Here is an 18,114-nt window from a genome sequence, read left to right on the forward strand (position 1 = left end):
CTGGGCGGGGGGGGGGGGCGGGGGGCTCCTTCATTTCCTGGCTGCACAGACACGAAATAACCACAGAGAAACTGTATTAATAGCAATACTGTTTGCCGATAGCTTAAATGTATTTCTGGGTAGCATCTTATCCAACTCAGCCAGCTTAAAACATAAAGATTAATTTAACTATAACTTGTTGTCTATAAGACCATCCACTCTAGGCAGATATTACCTGGCCCTCTGCTCAGTGCCACAGTGGAATTGTACAAAAGATGTTGATATTATTACTGTTGCATTCTATGATTAATAAGGGCATTATCTATGGCTCATGAACCATATATATTTTGCAGCCATATTGATTATAGTTTTTGTAGACAATGAAAATGATCTTACAGTTGATATTCTGTGTCTCACATGCCACATAATGTACATATATGGATTTCAAATTCCATCCATCACATTGTAGATTTAACCTTGCCTTAAGGATAATAAGCTATGTCTTAAGATAAATATGCTATAGTCAACTTTAGACTCCTTTTAAATTTAATTTGATTCAAAAATTAAAATAAAATTAATCACCATCACATCTGCAAAATGTCATTAAAGTTTCCTAAAGTTCTGTTTGACTCATTTAATGTTAGTGTTGACATACTACTTTTAATGAGAGGTTGGGGAGAAATGTGATGCAAACATTATTCTATTTTAAAAATGTAGCTATTAGTACCACAGGATATTAATTTTATCTTTAATATGTTAAGAGGTCAATACTGAGGAAACTTCTCATTAATATTCAAGTAAGAGCTGAATATATTAAGCATATTTTATTTTACCATATATTACAAGCTATTAAATATAAATTATATTTGTACATATATGTCATTATAATGTGCTAAAATAATTGTCTTCTAGCAACATGTTGTGATAAGTTTTAAATTATTATAATTTTTATTCTATACATCAGTATACACTTATGAACCATCATATAAATAAATTATTATCAATTAATGACTGTGTGTGAGAAGTAAATAGGTCAACTCTATTATCAGCTTTGAGGCAGGCATTTTGAAATGAGTTATTCGTTGTAATAAGATAACCAACAGCTAGAATTTCTTCAGAGGACAGACAAATAACTGGTATATAGAAAGGAATTTACTAAAGATTCCAAACTTGATACAATGGTAGGATGTGGTAAAGAATCTACAGAAGGGTAGCTACTGCTTCTGACTCATAAACAGCACCTGAAGGAGCTGAAGGATGCTGGAATTGGTGTTAGAGAAGAAAGCTAAAGTCAAGTAGACAAAACAAGTCTCAAGGAGGATCAGGGACTACTTTTTACTACATCAAATTCTTTTTAGTCAGTTGCTGGAAGGAGAAGATTAAGAAGAGGTTTTTTTTTTTTTTTTTTTTTTTTTTTGCCATTCAAGTAGACAAGGATGAAGGCAAGATCTCAGGTCTTGTAAAAGAAAAAAAAAATAAAAATAAATGAGGATGAAGCCAAGTTCTCAGGTCTTGTAGAAGTGAAACGTGGAACTAGACAAGGATGAAGCCAAGTTCTTAGGTCTTGTAAAAGAAAAAATAGAACTAAACAAGGGTGAAGCTAAGGTCTCAGGTCTTATAGAAGTGGAACATGCAGCTAGACAAAGATGAAGACAGGATCTCAGGTCTTGAAGTAAAATTTGAGGCCTGGGAAAGGGAATGAGTTTCCAACACACTTGGGAGAACAACTCACAAGAGGTCAGCAGTGTAGAGCCTTGAAAGGTTTGGCTATAGATAGAAGCATGCCTCCATATAGAAAGCAAAGTTCCAGGATGAGCAACCTTGCACAAACCACAGAACAGCCTAGGAAATGTAATCCAGCTTCCTGAGTGGATCTAGTACAACTCCTCTGTGGCTGTTGAAAACCAATGTCTAGTTTGTTTTGTTACTATTGTTTGTTTGTCTGTCTTGTTTTGTTCTGTTCTGCGTTTTCTGCTTATCTAACTGATGACCAGAGGCTCCCACTCTCTTAAGAGTTGGTGTATTTGAGAATCATCCCCTGTGGGAGTATTAGAATTTCATGACAACTCCAACCAATAAAATGTAGTCGTATTTGTAGCAGAAGATGGATGGGTACACATTACTATTCAAAAGTAGTTTTACTAAAGCTACCTCTGTTTGGCTCCAAGTGTGGGTTTCAAGTCTCTAAAGCATGTCTTCAGCAAAAATGAACAACTGATGCTTGAGTTCTTGGCATAAGGTCTGGGATAGTATAGGTTGCAAAACAGTGTGAGAGTTAAGCACACTGGAAACAGTCAAAACAATATAGACATGTGTATTCTAAGAAAGGATAACCATAGGTCATGGTGATGCAAACTTTTAACCCCAATGCACAGCAAGCTAAGACTGAGGAATCTCTATGAATCTGAAGCCATTATGGTCCAGGTAGTGAGTTTCAGGGTAGCCAGGGCTACGTGTAGAAAAGACAAATAGACAAACAAACGGTAAAAATGAGAAATGAATAACAAATTAATGAATACATTCCATTACTCTGTCGGGATGTATCATTAATTCCAGGTTTAGTTGAGGAAAGTGAAGCTCAAGGATCTCAAATAACTTCCTACAGTCCCACAGAAAACGGAAGATGATGTAGATAATTCCAGCCCATGGCTCACTGATGGATAGAAATAACTATCCCAATGCTGTTTCTATTTTATATTTATAACTTTGTTTGATTTGACATTAAGATTATCTAAACTTTATTGAGATGATATTTCATTCTTTTAAAGAAAGCAAAATTGTCATTGAACATGAATGAATGTCAACAAATTTTAAATTTATTAAGTATAATTGTAAAAAGAAATTATTTCTACAAGTTAGCATGTATATATGCATTAATACACATGAACATACATGTGTGCAAATATTTTGTTATTCTAAATTATTTGGAGAAAACTTGTTTAAAAAGCTGGAAAATGAGAGTTGTGTAATATATCTTTAACATCTAATTTATATGAAGTAAAAACCTTAATTTAGCTAACCAACAGCAGAACTGTTCCACTATATTTGTATTAATTTAGCTAAAGATTTTAAACCTAGTAACTATAAATGTCTTCTGACCGAGCCCCTTATATCTTCACATAACCAACACGCCTACAATCTGTTTTGTGTTTGCATTTGTTCCCTAGGACACTGTAACACAAACCCACACGGTAACCGGAAACAACTGACACTTATTTTGTCCCAGTCATGTGAAAGAGTGAAGCAAGAGAAGGAGTGGCTTTGAAGCCCTCCCCTTGGCCCGGTCCTAAGCATTTCTCATGCCGCCTCTTTGCAGGCTCATTCCTCTTGACTCTCTCTTGCCCTGATGGTTCCCTGTGTGGCTCAATTTCCTCTTTGTGGAAAATGAAGTAGATCAGATTAGTGTCATGCTAGGGTCTCCTTTAACTAGTTCTTCAAGGCCCTATTTGGAATATTGACACATTCCAGCTTTTGTGAATGAGGGTTTCTAGGTATACTTTTGAAATCAAATAGTTGAAGCCATCTGCACCTACACTTTAATAGTCATCAACTCTATGGCAATTAATTGACTTTTCAATGCATTCATATGACTGGAAAAAATCTTTCTTGTTGTGCATGGTGGTGAATGCTATTAATTCCAGCACTTAAGAGCTAGGGTCAGTTGGATCTTTATGGATTTCAGACCACTTTGGTTTGTATAGTAAGTTCTAAGCCAGATTGTTCTAACGAATGGTGAGTGCCATTCGTTAAAAAAAAATTCTTTCCAGTATTTTATGTTTTAAGATTCTTATAAAGGAAATAAACTTTAAGTCCTTTAAAAAGATAAAGAGTAACGGCATTGACAATCCCTATGGACTGTCTACCTGGACCAGGAGAAGTGTGATACATCCTGCCTTTATTGTGTTTCACACACTTATTAGAGGCTCTTTGTTTACTAAGAGATATGTGTAAACATTTTATAATTATATAATAGCCTCTAGTATTTTGGCTCCAACCAAAACAGAACCTAACTTTTAATATACAACAATGTTGATGCAAGAAGGGAGGTGTGTACCAAAGACATGAGACAGTCCTAGAAAGGCTTCTCTGCTTCTACCTCTTCTTCTGCCTGTACTGTACAGACAGTCTGGATCTCTGCTCTGCATGATGAATTCTGCTACGGTAAGGGCAAGTATGTCTGAGGTCACAAATTCAACCTTAGATAGGCAATACGAAAATGTAAACACACAGTGTATCCGTTTTATGAGCTACGTCCCTTTGAAGAAGAGAATTCCGACATCCTGGTCGTGGATGGGAAGCATTAGGAAGACATGATTGAGGATGATCAGGTCCCAGCTGCAACAGCGCCGTTTAAGAAGGGAGAAAGGCAGGCCTGGCTTCCAGATAAGTGTGGGACAACTTGAATAGAATGAGGGATAGAGTGAGTGACAGGAACAATCTCACGGATTACTGCTTTGGCATGCAGCAGGGTGTTCAGCCAGCTTGCCAAAGAACTGGACCAGAGAGAAGGGAGTCAGCAGATTAAGTTCAGGAATTAAGCTTATTAACGGGTTTTCCTGCAGAGTGTATCCACCCATCCCGATAGACAGATTCCTTTGCTTTCCCAGCTGCTGGGCTATACAGGAAAATAATTCCATAGAAACGGCTGATGACATGAGGACTATTGATTTCTTCCTTTAGAAGGAACTGTCATTGACCTGAGGCAGTGCTACTCTATACCCATTCATTTGGGGCTGATTTATATTTGAACCAGAACAAAGTTTGCTTGATTTAATCACGAACTGAATATATTTGAATAGAGATTGCTCATGTTCACATTCTCATCCCCCCCCTTTTTTTTTTAGCAGTTTCTTTATTTAGATTAAATTTTTACTATTTCATCCATAATTTAAGAACGGGGAAGGAGGTAATTGGAATTGTAGGTAAATTATATTCTCTTGTAGAAAGTGTAATGATCGGAAGTTAGTTAAAAACACCTCAGCTCCGTTCTGATTTTCATGCATGGAGCAGTTGTTTTGACAGATGGAGGGCTTTATTTTTGTAACGGTCCAGGAAAAGTCTGCAGCGCTGTCTAATCAGTGCTCTGTATCTGTATCTGTGATGTTTGTTTTCGATTCATTCTGCTTTCAGCTCCTTTATCTTTTTCAAGGAGAGATATTTTCTTTACATTTTTTCTTTGGGATAATATTTTTATGCATAACTCTTCTATTCATGTGATCCAGAAAGGCTAGAAACCCCCGAAAACTCAAATTCAAACAGCGTGTCATGAGAGGATGATTTATCTGGGTCCCTCAGGTGTGGGTTCGGATATTATTGGATTATAACTGTTCTTGCTTCTCAACTAATGATTTTGGGGTGCTGTTGATCTGTAGGGCTCCGTGATTGACTGACTTTCAGGACATCAGCTTCGTACCAAATTCATCTGAGTATATCAACTTAAGTTCCAAAAGGATCAAGGCTTGAAAAATGAATTCATTTTGAGCTGACCGCACTGTCTTTATTGCGCTGTAAATCCTCCAGTGTGGAGCAAGGCAGTGCAGGAGTTTAATGCCAAAAAGTACATTACATTCTGAATTTTGAGAAACGTCATGGTTCAAGGAAAGGTCAGAAACACTCCTCTTCTGTCTCCCTCAGAGCAGCAACGTGTGAAGTGTGTTTCCTTTCGCTGCCACGCTTCCTCCTAGTTTAGAGGAATGTCCAGGCGGCCTCGAAATAAAATGGATATCCTGTTCAGAACACTCACCAACCTTGGCAGCCACACACTAGAAAAGGAAGGCAAATGAATGACAGTATTGATAGGCTTTCATGTAGACGTTCTCGTAAGAACAGATCCTTTCTGGCACGTCTTTCAAGTGCTTGGTTCCTCTAGGTTCGGTTCTTTCTGTCTGTGTCCCTCTGGCATGATTGCTGAGGATTCTTCCTTCGGCTATTTTCGAACCAATCTCTGATGTATTTCCTTCCATTCTTTTGTGTTCCCACAACCATCTTTTTACCCTCTAAGTCCTCGAAATTGCTCCAAACTCATTTTGCATCAACCTTTACTTTGAAAGTAATACTGAGATAGCCCCGGGGCATGGCGAACTGTGCGACTGGCTGCCAACTGAGAGAGTTCAGTGGGGGAAATTAAGGAAATCATTCTAGGCCTTGGGCCAACAGGGTGGGGCTCCATTTTCTGCAGCTCAGATAGACTCACTTGTTATCAGCGCACTCAGTCGGCCCCTTTGCCAGATTTCCCAGCTACAATACCTTGATTGATTTCGTTCCAGCAGCTTTGCAGGAGAATAGATGTCATAGCATAGTGGTTCCCTATTTAACAGCTAATAGAGAACAAATTGAGAATTTGATATTCAATGTGGTCCAATTTTGTGGCTTTCAAGGGCTTGGGGAGTTTTTCTTGTGCTAATTGTAACCCTCTAGTTTCTTTGGAAAGACAGGCTTAGTTGCCAGTAAATTGCTAACCGGTTATCTAATCTATAAGAAATAATGAACTCACAAAAGCTGTGGTATTAAAATTCATAACAGTAGCAAGGGTAACATGACCCTTCCTTTGTGTTTACAAGTATTTGTACTCATAATTATGTTTTGTTTTATACCACAGAGAATCATGGTCTATTTTAAATTGTTAGTAGGTATTAGATGTGAATCACAGAGATGGAAAAGTTAGTCTTATACGCAAATGGCATGTGAGTTCCCACTGGCCAACTGAAGTCCTGGACTCTCTGACATGAGCAAGGAATCCATCTGGGTCTGCCACTAGGACTTCCTGGAATATCCATTTGCTTACCCGTGCATGCACAGCACAGCCGATATCTTGATTTTGACATATGGTGCCAGAACTCATTATTTATCATCTTGAATATGACAATATTGAGCCCACAGTGAGCGATGACTGTCTCTGTAAAAGCAGAATACGTGGCCACCTACATATTTCAAAGCAAAAAATATTCTAAAAATGGCTTCTTTGAAAATGACTGATTTTTTTTTTTTGAGCAGTACAAATATATCCTGTGGGCAAATCCTTGAATACTTCATTTGTAAATGAATTTATCAGATGTTTCCTTTCTCCAAACACCTTCATGGTTTGTCCTGTAGGGGAAGGAGGAGGACCTGTTATAGAATGAGGATCCAGCTTCAGAGCAGCGAGGGGGGGGGGGGGAACCAAGCTTTGTCTTCTGAGCAGGAGGTAGCCTGCTCCAAGTGAGCAAGGAAGGGGATGCACATACCCTGTATGCTAGGAAATTCTCCCTCGGAGCAGGGAGATTTGCAAAGTTAGTTGATTTCAAAGCATAATTTTATGTCTTGTCTGGAAAAAGAAAAAAAAAAGAGATACATTTTGGATCAATTTAACAAAACAAGGAAATTGTGTTTTTGCTGTAGTTCTTACCTCCCCAAATTACACATTCCTGTTAAGAGAGCATGAGAACTCATATCTGAAGCTCATATTTTGTTTCAGATAAGTCTAATTCACCTTTAGAGAAGTATCATTCAAAGGACAGCATCCAGCTGCGCCTTAGTACAATCAGAATAACAGCAGGCACTTTCCTGAATTTAGATGTCAATTATTTTGCTGAAGTTGCCTGCTCCTGATTTTATGGGCCAACGGAGTTAAGGCGGCAATCCTCAGCAGCAGGTACGGCATGCAAATCCATGTGGAAATGTACTCAGACTGTTCTAGCACCCCAGTTATAAACTCTAGCTGACTGCATACGTCCAGAAGCATTCTGAGTTCACACCTGAGAAGTCACGGGTCACCTGAAAGCTTTGAGGGCAAACCACACTTAGGAACATAAGAATCAACCTGCTTCTCCATTGTGTGAACCAACCTCATTTACACAGTAGTCTGCTTGGAGAGTTTATCTGCATTCCTGGTTTTAGCTGTAGGGCTGACTTTCAAATATTCAACTGCAAAATGACTCAGAAAACTATGAGCAACCTGGAAAAACTCTTCCAATGTGTTTTTATTATGGAGCATATGAATGCATACTCACTAGAAAGAAACCAGATTAGATCACGAATGGTGGTTTAATTCCTATTATCTTGTATTTTTTTCTCCTTTTCTAAATTTCAACTCAAAGTTCGCTTTTGCATGGAGAATCTCACCAGCACCTCATTTGAGTAATTTGTTATCACGAGAATTTGCTGCCATCGTATCGGTGGGAAAAGGCATCTATGAGATTGGCAACCCAAAACTTTTTAATCCGTTAGGTGGAATAGTTTTAATGGAAGAGTTACGGGGGGTATATGTCTTAGGGTTATCACTGCTATGATGGAACATGTTTTAAGCAACTTGGAGAAGAAAAATTCTGTGTGACTTACACTTCACATCAGAGTTTGTCATTGAAGAAGGCAGGACAGGAGCTCACACAGGACAGGATCCTGGAAGCAGGAGCTGATACAGAGGCCATAGAAGCGTATCACTTACAGGCTGGCGCCCCATGGCTTGCTCAACCTGCTTTCTTGCAGAACTCGGGCCCACTAGTCCAGGGATGGTACCACCCACTATTGGTACCTCCCACATCAATTAATAATTTAAAAACTTCATTATGGGCTAGCTTACATACCAATCTTAAAGAACTATTTTCTTAACTGGGGTTCCCTCTTCTCAGATAGCTATAGTTTGTGACAAGCCGATATAAAACTAGCCAACACAGTATGTTATATAATGTTTCCTCAAAGTTTAAGAATGTTTTATATTAAGACATGTAATGCTGTGAACAAAATAATAAAATAAAAAATGAGCCCTAAAAAGCTGGGGAAAGATGCATATGAAATCTGCCACAGCTTGTCCAGTATCTTGCATTCCTGTCAGGGGGGATGGCTAGAACTAACTGGTTTGCCTTTTGTTTTACAGAAAGAATGTGCTAATTTCATCAAGGTCCTGAAGGCTTATAATCACACTCACTTGTATGCCTGCGGAACTGGGGCCTTTCATCCAATTTGCACCTATATAGAAGTTGGACATCATCCTGAGGTATGACTTATGAAAAAACGCTTTTCATTCCTGCCCAAATGCTTCATGGCTAATTTCTGCAGTTCATTTTGCTTCTTGTTCACTATTCATGGGACCTACTTCAAATTCCGATGCTGCGATTAATTTTAGTTTGTGAATATAAAACAAAGAGACCCTCACCCAACAATAGCTATGCAACAGGAGCAAAAAGGAAAGCATTTGCTCTCACGCTGGTTTTCAGATCTTCTTCTTTGTATGTGAGGTGAGAATGTAAACTCCTTCCTTCTTCATTCATTGCTACCATTCTCCTCCATATCCTTTTCCATCAAAGGTCAAAGGTTTAGTCTCCCACTGTTTTGTTGTTGTTGTTGTTGTTGTTTTTCTTGCCTCAGGATTAGAAAGGATACTTTCTATCCATGAGTTCAAGGATGGAATCTCACATTTGGGCTCTTGCTTTGTTACGTTGCTTTTATATTTTGGTTATTACATTGGCATGAAAAAGAGAAAGATACATTTTGTCCTACTAAAGATGTTGTACAAAGAAATTTTAGTGAGAGGATTATAGCTCAATAAATTTACATCTAAATTTAAAAGGAGGGGCCCTTACCAATATTGAAAGGAGTGTGTTGAGTTGGGCTTCTTGGTTGTCTCAATTAGATACACTGTTGTCTTTCTTGGCACCAGATTCTCAAGAACAACAGTATTCCCGTGGTGAGAAAGTGATCTGTGGCAGAATTTTCTTCCAAATGAAATTTAGAAATGCTTGAGCATTTGTTGACAAATAAAGAATTTCTTCACAGAGTATTTCTGGAATCCTAAAGATAACGACCGAATTCACATGCAGCCCCTTATGTCTTAAGCTCGAAGCTCCTGCTGCATTTCCTTAAGGTGTCCTATGGGAGAGGAACGTGTTGTTTTTATTCCACAGACAAGAAAGCGAAACATTTCATGCTTTATCTCCTCCGTACAAGATGCCACATCACGGGCTGGGTTTCCAGTGCTAAAACCAGCTCCGTGTCGTAGTTCCGCTGTGACGTCCCTGATGAGACTGGAAAGTCACGATACTTTCCCGGGAACACATCCACAGACGTACACTGTATGCCTACACCCACCTACCCTTGTAGTCCTCCTTCTCCTCTTCCTCACAAGTATGTATGTAATGTTTGCTGACGTCGACAAGATCTTTCAGCATGACGTGGTTTTTAGGAAAAGGGGTTCCCTTTAAGTTCCCGGACTCACATCGAGGAAATTAAGACTCAGTTCCCACACGATACTGTAGATAACACACAGTGCTTTTAGTTGCTCCTCATTAAATAACTGTCCCCACGCTGCCATCCCAGATGGTAAAGTGCTGATGCCAATAAGGGACCCTAAAAGCTGCATCCACTGTATTGCACATTCTGTACCTGGCATCAGAATGCTTCCAAAGAGCTGCGCACAAGAGTACAGTAGCGCGTTCTGGACTCTCCTACCACGGAGGATCAGGAAAGCGTTGATTCTGGTATCACAACAGGCTTCAGAGTGCATGTTCACTAGCTGGGAAGCTCTGGAAAAGCTACATAACATCTCAGAGTCTCTGCTCACAATAAGGAAAACAAAATAAAACTGTCTTTGCCTAGGCATCCACGTATTAGGTTGACTCGTTACCTCAAACTGCCTTCCACTCCCTTCACATGTAGGGCTACCCAAACTCAAAGCGTCTGTCGTTTTGAAGCATACCCTTCTTCTGGCTTCAGATTCCTGGGTTTTCACCATCCTTTCCTCAGCTTTAGCTGCCTCATGTTGAACCAATTGCTTCTTTTACTGAGTCTATGTTTCTAATGTAGACAATTGGAAGGAAGATATGTAAGATCTGATAGCTAGTCATTGCTAGAAAAAGAATGTCTAATACTAGAAAGTGCAAATCCATCTCGTATTGAAAGCCTGTCCTGTTAGTCTGATTAGTAATTGTCAGCTTCCCTCTCATTAACTTCTTACATCAGAGATTATAAATAATGTCACTAGGCTATCCTTACTAGATGTCTCTGCATTTATCTTAAATCCTGCATCTTTCTGAGACTTTCGCTACTTTGGTATCTGTTTATGCTAAAATTCTATACATCATCTATGAATTGTTGTCATTTTTCATGGTGATGGTCCCTTCCCCTTCTATAATTGCTGCTTTGTGTTGTTAATAATGTATTATATTTCAAGTCAACTATGCCTTGCCGCTCTTTGGGTGGGCTGCTAGGGGGGTGAAGGGCTACAGGCCATTTGCTCAGGCTCCCCTCCACTGAAATAATAAATATGCCTGGCTTCCTATGTGAGCTTCTTTGAGATGACATATTGAGGTGCAAGTTTTTTTTTTCTTTTTCCTGAGAAACTCAGAGCTCTGAGACAGGTCTACCTTAAGAAGCTTGGTGATTTTGATTTGCATGAGAAGTATAAATTATGAAATACCATTCCAGAGTAGGAGGTCAGAAGGAAGATGATTATGCAATTACCTGGGGAATTTGGAGCAGTCTAGACAGGCAATCTAGGAAATTCTGGAAAAGATATTATCACGAGGGCTTGTCTAGACTACATCAAATTTAATTTTCAATGCTTAAGCTGCCTTCGGAGACAATCTGCTTTAAATTGATCTATACTATTACTTAAAATGCTATCCTTGGCTTTAACCAATTTTGCTGTTTATGAAGCCAAGAAAGAGAGACAATGTGCACTTTATTCTGTTAGAAAAGAATGACACTAATGGAAAGCCTGGAAGAGGCGGGGGAATAAAGTCACCAGGAGAGACGCTGGGAATGCTGGATTGGGATTCACACACTCGTGGAGTCTGAAAATCCCATCCTCAGAAATCCTTTTAAATAACATTTATGTTCTCCAGTATAATAATATAATTACATCTTCTGTCCCTTCCCCTTCCTGTCCCCAAACCCAAATGCTCCACCCCACCCCACTGCTCTCTTTCAAGTTCATATCCTCCTTTTCTTCAGTTACAAAGATTTTCCTCTTAAATTTTAGGCTGGAAATTACATGCTTATTTTCCTGATAACTGTTCCACATTAAAAAAAAGAAACATAATTTTATTATAATGATTTTATACAGTGTTTGTAGACTACAAAAAGCGTCTTCACTTTTAGCATTTGGAAAGACTATCAGCAACACTGCCATATTCAACTTCTGCTCTGCAATGCTCCTCCCTTAAAGTAACTACTGCCTTATTCTTAGTTCCCAAGCTCTTAGAAGCTTCACCATTAGAAAGCTGCATACGGATTGAACATCTTTATGGCAGAATGCCACAGAAGTTACAACTCTGCTTTTGAAAAAATGCAAGACTCCGTTCATCATTTAAGAGCTTTGACCTTTATAGGAGAAAATTATCACTTGCTATTTCTAATGATAAAACAATTTCCAAAATACCATCAAGTTTAGCCTTGTAGTTGTGAAAATAGATTTTTTTTTTTTTTGCATTTTGGTAGCTCTTAAATAGTGTCTTCCAAAATCCTAGCTTTTCTGTCTGGTGAATGCCTTCTGACCACACGCAGTATGTCATTGATTGCTGTATTAAACAGATTTTCTGTTTCCTGTGGTACATTTGGGAATTGGTAGACATATTAATTAACTCCAGCTCTGTAAGATATGTGTCAATCAATTCTTGGGCATCTGCCAATAGCCCTTGACACAGCAGATAACTGCCAACAAGGTCACATGCCTCATACACGTGTGTACGTTTGTCATAAAACGCCTGCGGAGTTCACAGAAGGAATGATTCGGACTAGAGCACAGATGAGCTTAGAGTTGCAGTTCAGCATCTCTGCTATCCGCAGGAAAATTGTGAGTCATCCTTGAGAGGCCGGCTATTCCCAAAAGGCTTAACGTATATGGTATTTTCCTTCAAATTTACATCTGTTGGTAAAAAACAGTATGAATTTAGGAAGAGTATAGCTTTTTGAATAAATCTCTGGATATAGTCTCAAATTCCAAATAGGTCTCTTCTATGTATTGGCAGAAATCCTAAAGAAAGATGGACCCAGATGTGCGCTGGATAGTATTAACTCTATATTCTCATAATGTCAGGCTCTCAATTTATGATAGAGCCAAATGGACATTAAGAAACGCAATGAGTCTTAATGGCCATCTCTCAGGTCACGTCTGCAAAGACTGCCAACGTATCTGCTGGAAATCAAATTGTTTGTCTGAGGTTTCCCTTTTGTTAGGAAGGAGAATTAGTTTTATATGAAAGTCTGCAGCATGGAAAGTTTGAAAATAGGAGGTGGTGCTATCACTGAATTGATCTCTATGCATTTCTAGTTTGGTTATCTTTTGCATTTATTGTGTTGGGTGGAGTGAGCACCAGTTTGTTACTAGCAAGCCTGGAGACTAACGGTCAGCCATTTCTGTGTCGCCTTCACCATTCCGTAAGCAATGCCTCGAGTCTCTGTTTGCTGTGTAATAAGCAGATGCTACGGCTGAGTACTCTTCCCAGAGTTCATTATCTCTACCAGAGGTGACTGCTCCTTTTTCCTCCTGGCCTGTGCTACACTGGCTAAGGGCTAAGTTCTTTCTGGGATCTGCTTTTCTTTTTTAATCTCTTAAATTGAATTGAATCATTGTGGGAAAATGATCCTCGTGTGTGTGTGTGTGTGTGTGTGTGCGCGCGCGCTGCTATTTAGTAAACAATACTTCAACTTTCATCTCAAACAAAAATCAAACATCGTCTGCCGATGATGCTAAAGAAGCTCTCCTGTTCATGTTCTGAGAGAACTTAGAGCCACCATTGATTCCTCCAAGAACTATTTAAATACAACCAACAAGACTATTTCTCAATAATAAGAACAGGGGCTGAGTGAGAACAGAGGAGAACATAAATTATGATGACATGAGACCGGAAAAAAACATTCAAAATTCTTAAAACATAAGTAAGAGAAATTATATTAGTACTGTCTGTATACTTACTTCAAATTACATGGTCTGACCTGGATGTTTTAATAGCTCGAAGTTTTGATATTAACATTCTTCTTTTCTCTATCATTTATTCCATAAAATGTAAATTTCTTCCAGTATTTCACAAGTTTTATTCTTAAAAACAGTGGCAGATAAAAATAGAAATGTTAGCATTCAGTTCACAACTCGCAGAATATTAATTGATGTTTTAGCTTGAACGGTTCAACTGTTGCTGGGAAAGGTTACGGATAAAACTGATCTTTTTCTTAAGTCAAAATAGATACAATGAAGCCATGACTCATCCCTTATTAAGAGAAATACTACCTCATAGTCATGTAAAAGTTCAAATCTTGCTGGCTTCATTTGTGTGCAGTCTTTGATGTGAGTACAAAGAATGTTCTTTTAATTTTCTTGGGCGAGTGAGAAGCAGAGGGTGACTTGTTGCCTTAGCCGGTGTTTTATTGATGTAAAGAGACACACATGAGTTGCCGTGGCAACTCATAAAATGAAGCACTTACTTAGGGGCTTGCTTATAGCGTTAGAGATTTAGTCCGTTATCATCATGGCAGGGAGCATGTCAGCAGAGACAGCCATGGTCCTGGAGAGTATCTGAGAGCACAGCCTCTAGATACCCAGGCAGCAGGAAGTGAGACCAGCTGTTCCTGGCTTGGGCTTCTGAAACCTCAAAGCCTACACCAAGTGACATACTTCTTCCAACAAGGCCACACCTTCTAATCCTGCTCAAACAATGCCACTCACGGTGATCATGTATCACAGTATCACTCAGTGGGGTCCATTCTGATTTAAATCAGCACACCAGCTATGTATATGTTGTTTCTACAGAGAACAGGAGAAGTAAAGGCATGCTATACTCCTTTCTGGGGTTAAACAGAGAGGAAAAAAAACAAACAGAGAAAAAATGATGAAAGAAGTAAAAAAAACTCTCTAGTCCTGGAGAGGGTGGAAGTATAGGCCCAGTAGTAGATGCTGTCTGGGGTTCTCGCACACACTGCAAAGGGCTCTCACTTTTCCTCAACATCAGCAGTAATTTGCCCCACAGAATTGCTAGTGATAATGTATTCAGTTTATTTTCTCATTTTGCTGCTGGCATGAGGAGTATATTTATACACGTACAAACTTACTTAACGTTAAAAAAAAAATTGGAAGTTAATGGAAGTTAATCCCTTACCATTCTAGACACTTTCCTCTGTTTTTTTTTGTTTTGTTTTTGGTTTTTTTTTTTTTTTTTGAAGATGACGTTATGTCTTCACCTATATTCATGTGGATCACACTTTTCAATGTTCTATATTTCCTGGGGTTCTTGACTTTTGACTTGGGATCAATGTCATATGTAACTTTGTCACTGTTCTTTTCCTGTCGATGACCTTTGTAACAAGAGTTTAGCATTGTTTTGAGACTTAGAGCCAGCTAGCCAAAGACTAGAAAAACAACAAATAAAAAACATATATTTCATGATGAAACATTACCTTGGTTTATATAAATGAGTCTAGAACATTTCTTAGAATATATGAAAAATTTCCTTTCATAATCACAAACCCTTTGCCCTGCTTTAGCATCTTTGTTAATATGACTATACATATGTGTGTATGTGTGTGTATGTGTGACCCATGTGACCCTGAATTTATTTGGAGTTGGAATTTAGAAGTTAACTCACTAGAGCTGAATCTCCACGTCTACTTTATGTGGATTCCAGAGATTTAACTTAGGCCATTGACTTTGCATCACTGAGCATCATGTGCTTCTTACCCACTTAGCCGCCTTACTGAGCCTTTTATTTCCTACTTAGAATAAACCGTGTGAGTTGACTTCAGTAATTAAATTAACTGGTTATTGATAAGGAATGTACTAGCACCCTTGTTATGAGCCTATTTTATGGTGTTCCCTCTACACTTGTGTTAGTTTTCTAAAACAGCTCTAATAGAAGTACAAGTCATATATGAAATTTTAACTTTTTAATTTTAATTAATGTATGATTGCATCGTTTCCTCCCTTCCCTTTTCTTCCTCCCATCTCTTCCAAATTTATGGCCTCTGTTTTTTGATTAGCGTGTGTTTGTGTGTTGTGTATTTTATGGTTGACTAGTTGTTTTAGATAACCAGTTACGGAACTTATTCTTGGGGAAGACTTACTTCACCCTCTCTCAACAGTCCTTAGTTACCTGGAGGTCTTTGTCTAGAGGAAAGACCCGTTTAGACTTGAGCTCTTCACCTTCTACATTAGCCTGTCTGCTAGAGTTGCCATTGTTCAAGTTTTGTTTAGGCTTCTTTATGGTTTCTGTATCGTGGGTTTAGTTTCCCTCTTATTTCTAGGAGACACTGTCTCACAGCAGGCTTCCTGGTCATTTGACCCTTACAACCCTTCAACCCTTCTTCAAGTGTATATCTTGAGCCTTAGGTGAAGATGTTGTGTTGTAGCTATATCCTCTGGTGATGGACGCCCACTCGGCATTGTTTTCAGCATTGTGAAAATTTGTGGTTTTCTTTGCGGATCTCCATTTGGTATAAAGAGAAACTGTTTGGTCGAGAGGTGAGAGTTCCACTTCCCAGCACAGATTAGGCTGAGCATTGGCGATGTAGTTACATCTACCCTAGTCTGAAAAAGCAGGCAAAATTGATCTCTTCCAAGATGAAAGAAAAATGAAAATAAGCAAATGAAATTCATTTTAATTAGTTAAAGATATTCAAAGTATTATTTAGGTATATTGTTAATAACATTTATAGTCTTTTTTTTCTGCTTTGAAATTCAGTATAAGTTTACAAAGCTCAGTTTAGATTAGTCTGATTTGTAGGGTCCCATGCCTTGATACGTCTGGGAGCTGTAGCCCAATCTACAAGCTAAGACAAGGATAGATGCCCAATACTGATCACTATTATGCCCACATAAGCAATTGTATATATTTGGTACCTGGTGCTTTAAAGCCTTTATTCTCACTTGTAGTTATATTATTTAAACTATATTACATTTATCCCAAATTAAATGGCACTGACATAAAAACACAGTAAAATTTATCAGTACAAAATATTTTCCAATACAGTGTACATTCCAAAGGCGGTAGAGGGAACTTAAGGGCGAAGTTGGTAAACTGCTTGCTTTGCAAGCTTGAAGAATCAAGATTGTTGTCCCGGAGTTCATATTAAAAAAGAAATAAAATGTCTGGCCTGGTAGCACATGCATGCAATCCCAGCCCTGAAGAGGTAGAAACAGATTGGTTCTAGGGTTTCATTGGCCTATCAGTCTAGGCTACTTGTCAAGGACTTGGCCAGTGAGAGATTCTGTCTCAAAAAAGCAAGGTGGATAGCATCTGAGGAACAACAACCTAGGTTACCCTCTGGCTATCATAAACACACACACTTGGATCTACACATAAACATGCCCCTGCTCCAATGTATACATACTAGGAGAGTGGAGAGAGAAATTATCTTTTTTGCATATATATATATATATATATATATATATATATATATATATATATATATATATCCAAAAGTCGCTCTCCAGTCACCATTCATTAATGTGCCATGTGGAGAAACGGGAATAAATCATTCCATGTCCTGGCTATTGGAAAGTGATATTTAGCGTATGTTTGTTTGTGAAGCTGTGGAATCCCAGCTTGGTGTCATGAACATCACGAAGCCCTGAGTCTTCTAGAAGAAGACCTAAGCCTGTGGATCCGATAACCTATGTGTGTAGCCACAGAAAAAGACACACTCAGGCAAAGAACTTCACTGTTTACCGTGTAATGTGAACAGCATGTTTAGCTGTGCTGACTTGAGCCACAGTAACGTTTTATAGACAAAGAGAGAGAGACCCCAGAGGGCCCAAAGAGCCAAATCTGATCCTGTCTCATAGAACAGGAGGGGGCTGGCTGTGAACATTGCACCAGGAGACAGTTTGGACACAGGAGAGCCAGGGAGGAAGAAAACCAGAGGCTGGAACAGAGAACAGCATGGCAGAATTAAAATAGCTCGGAGGCGACCATGAACAGCATGACAAACAGCGGAGATCCCTGGCATGGAGCCTTTACTTCTTAGATTGGAGAGAGCATTGGAAAGTAATTGAGGCTAGATCTGTTTGTATTTGAAGCTGCACTCGATGCCTGAAAAACAAGGGACGCAATTTGTTTATAAGTAAATCGTTCAACAGCATTAATAGGACTTCTAGAAAAACATGAAGAACATCTTCCAGGTAAGATGCTAAGGTTAATGGTGAAGGTTACAAATATACAGAACCCACATGCT

General features: G+C 38.7%; 1 protein-coding gene across 3 annotated transcripts in view; it reads left to right on the forward strand.

Moving 5' to 3' along the window:
- Sema3a (semaphorin 3A) overlaps window positions 1-18,114 on the forward strand; it is a 350,207-nt gene that overhangs the window by 211,794 nt on the left and 120,299 nt on the right. For all 3 annotated transcript variants that reach the window (XM_050139692.1, XM_050139693.1, XM_050139691.1), the window contains one exon: window positions 8,831-8,950. In XM_050139692.1, coding sequence (XP_049995649.1) covers window positions 8,831-8,950 — 120 coding nt within the window. The remainder of the gene's footprint in view (window positions 1-8,830; window positions 8,951-18,114) is intronic.

The sequence above is a fragment of the Alexandromys fortis genome, unplaced genomic scaffold, assembly GCF_014885135.2.
Source record: "Alexandromys fortis isolate MF-2015 unplaced genomic scaffold, M_Fortis_MF-2015_v1.1 scaffold_38, whole genome shotgun sequence".
Taxonomy (NCBI): Eukaryota; Metazoa; Chordata; class Mammalia; order Rodentia; family Cricetidae; genus Alexandromys; species Alexandromys fortis.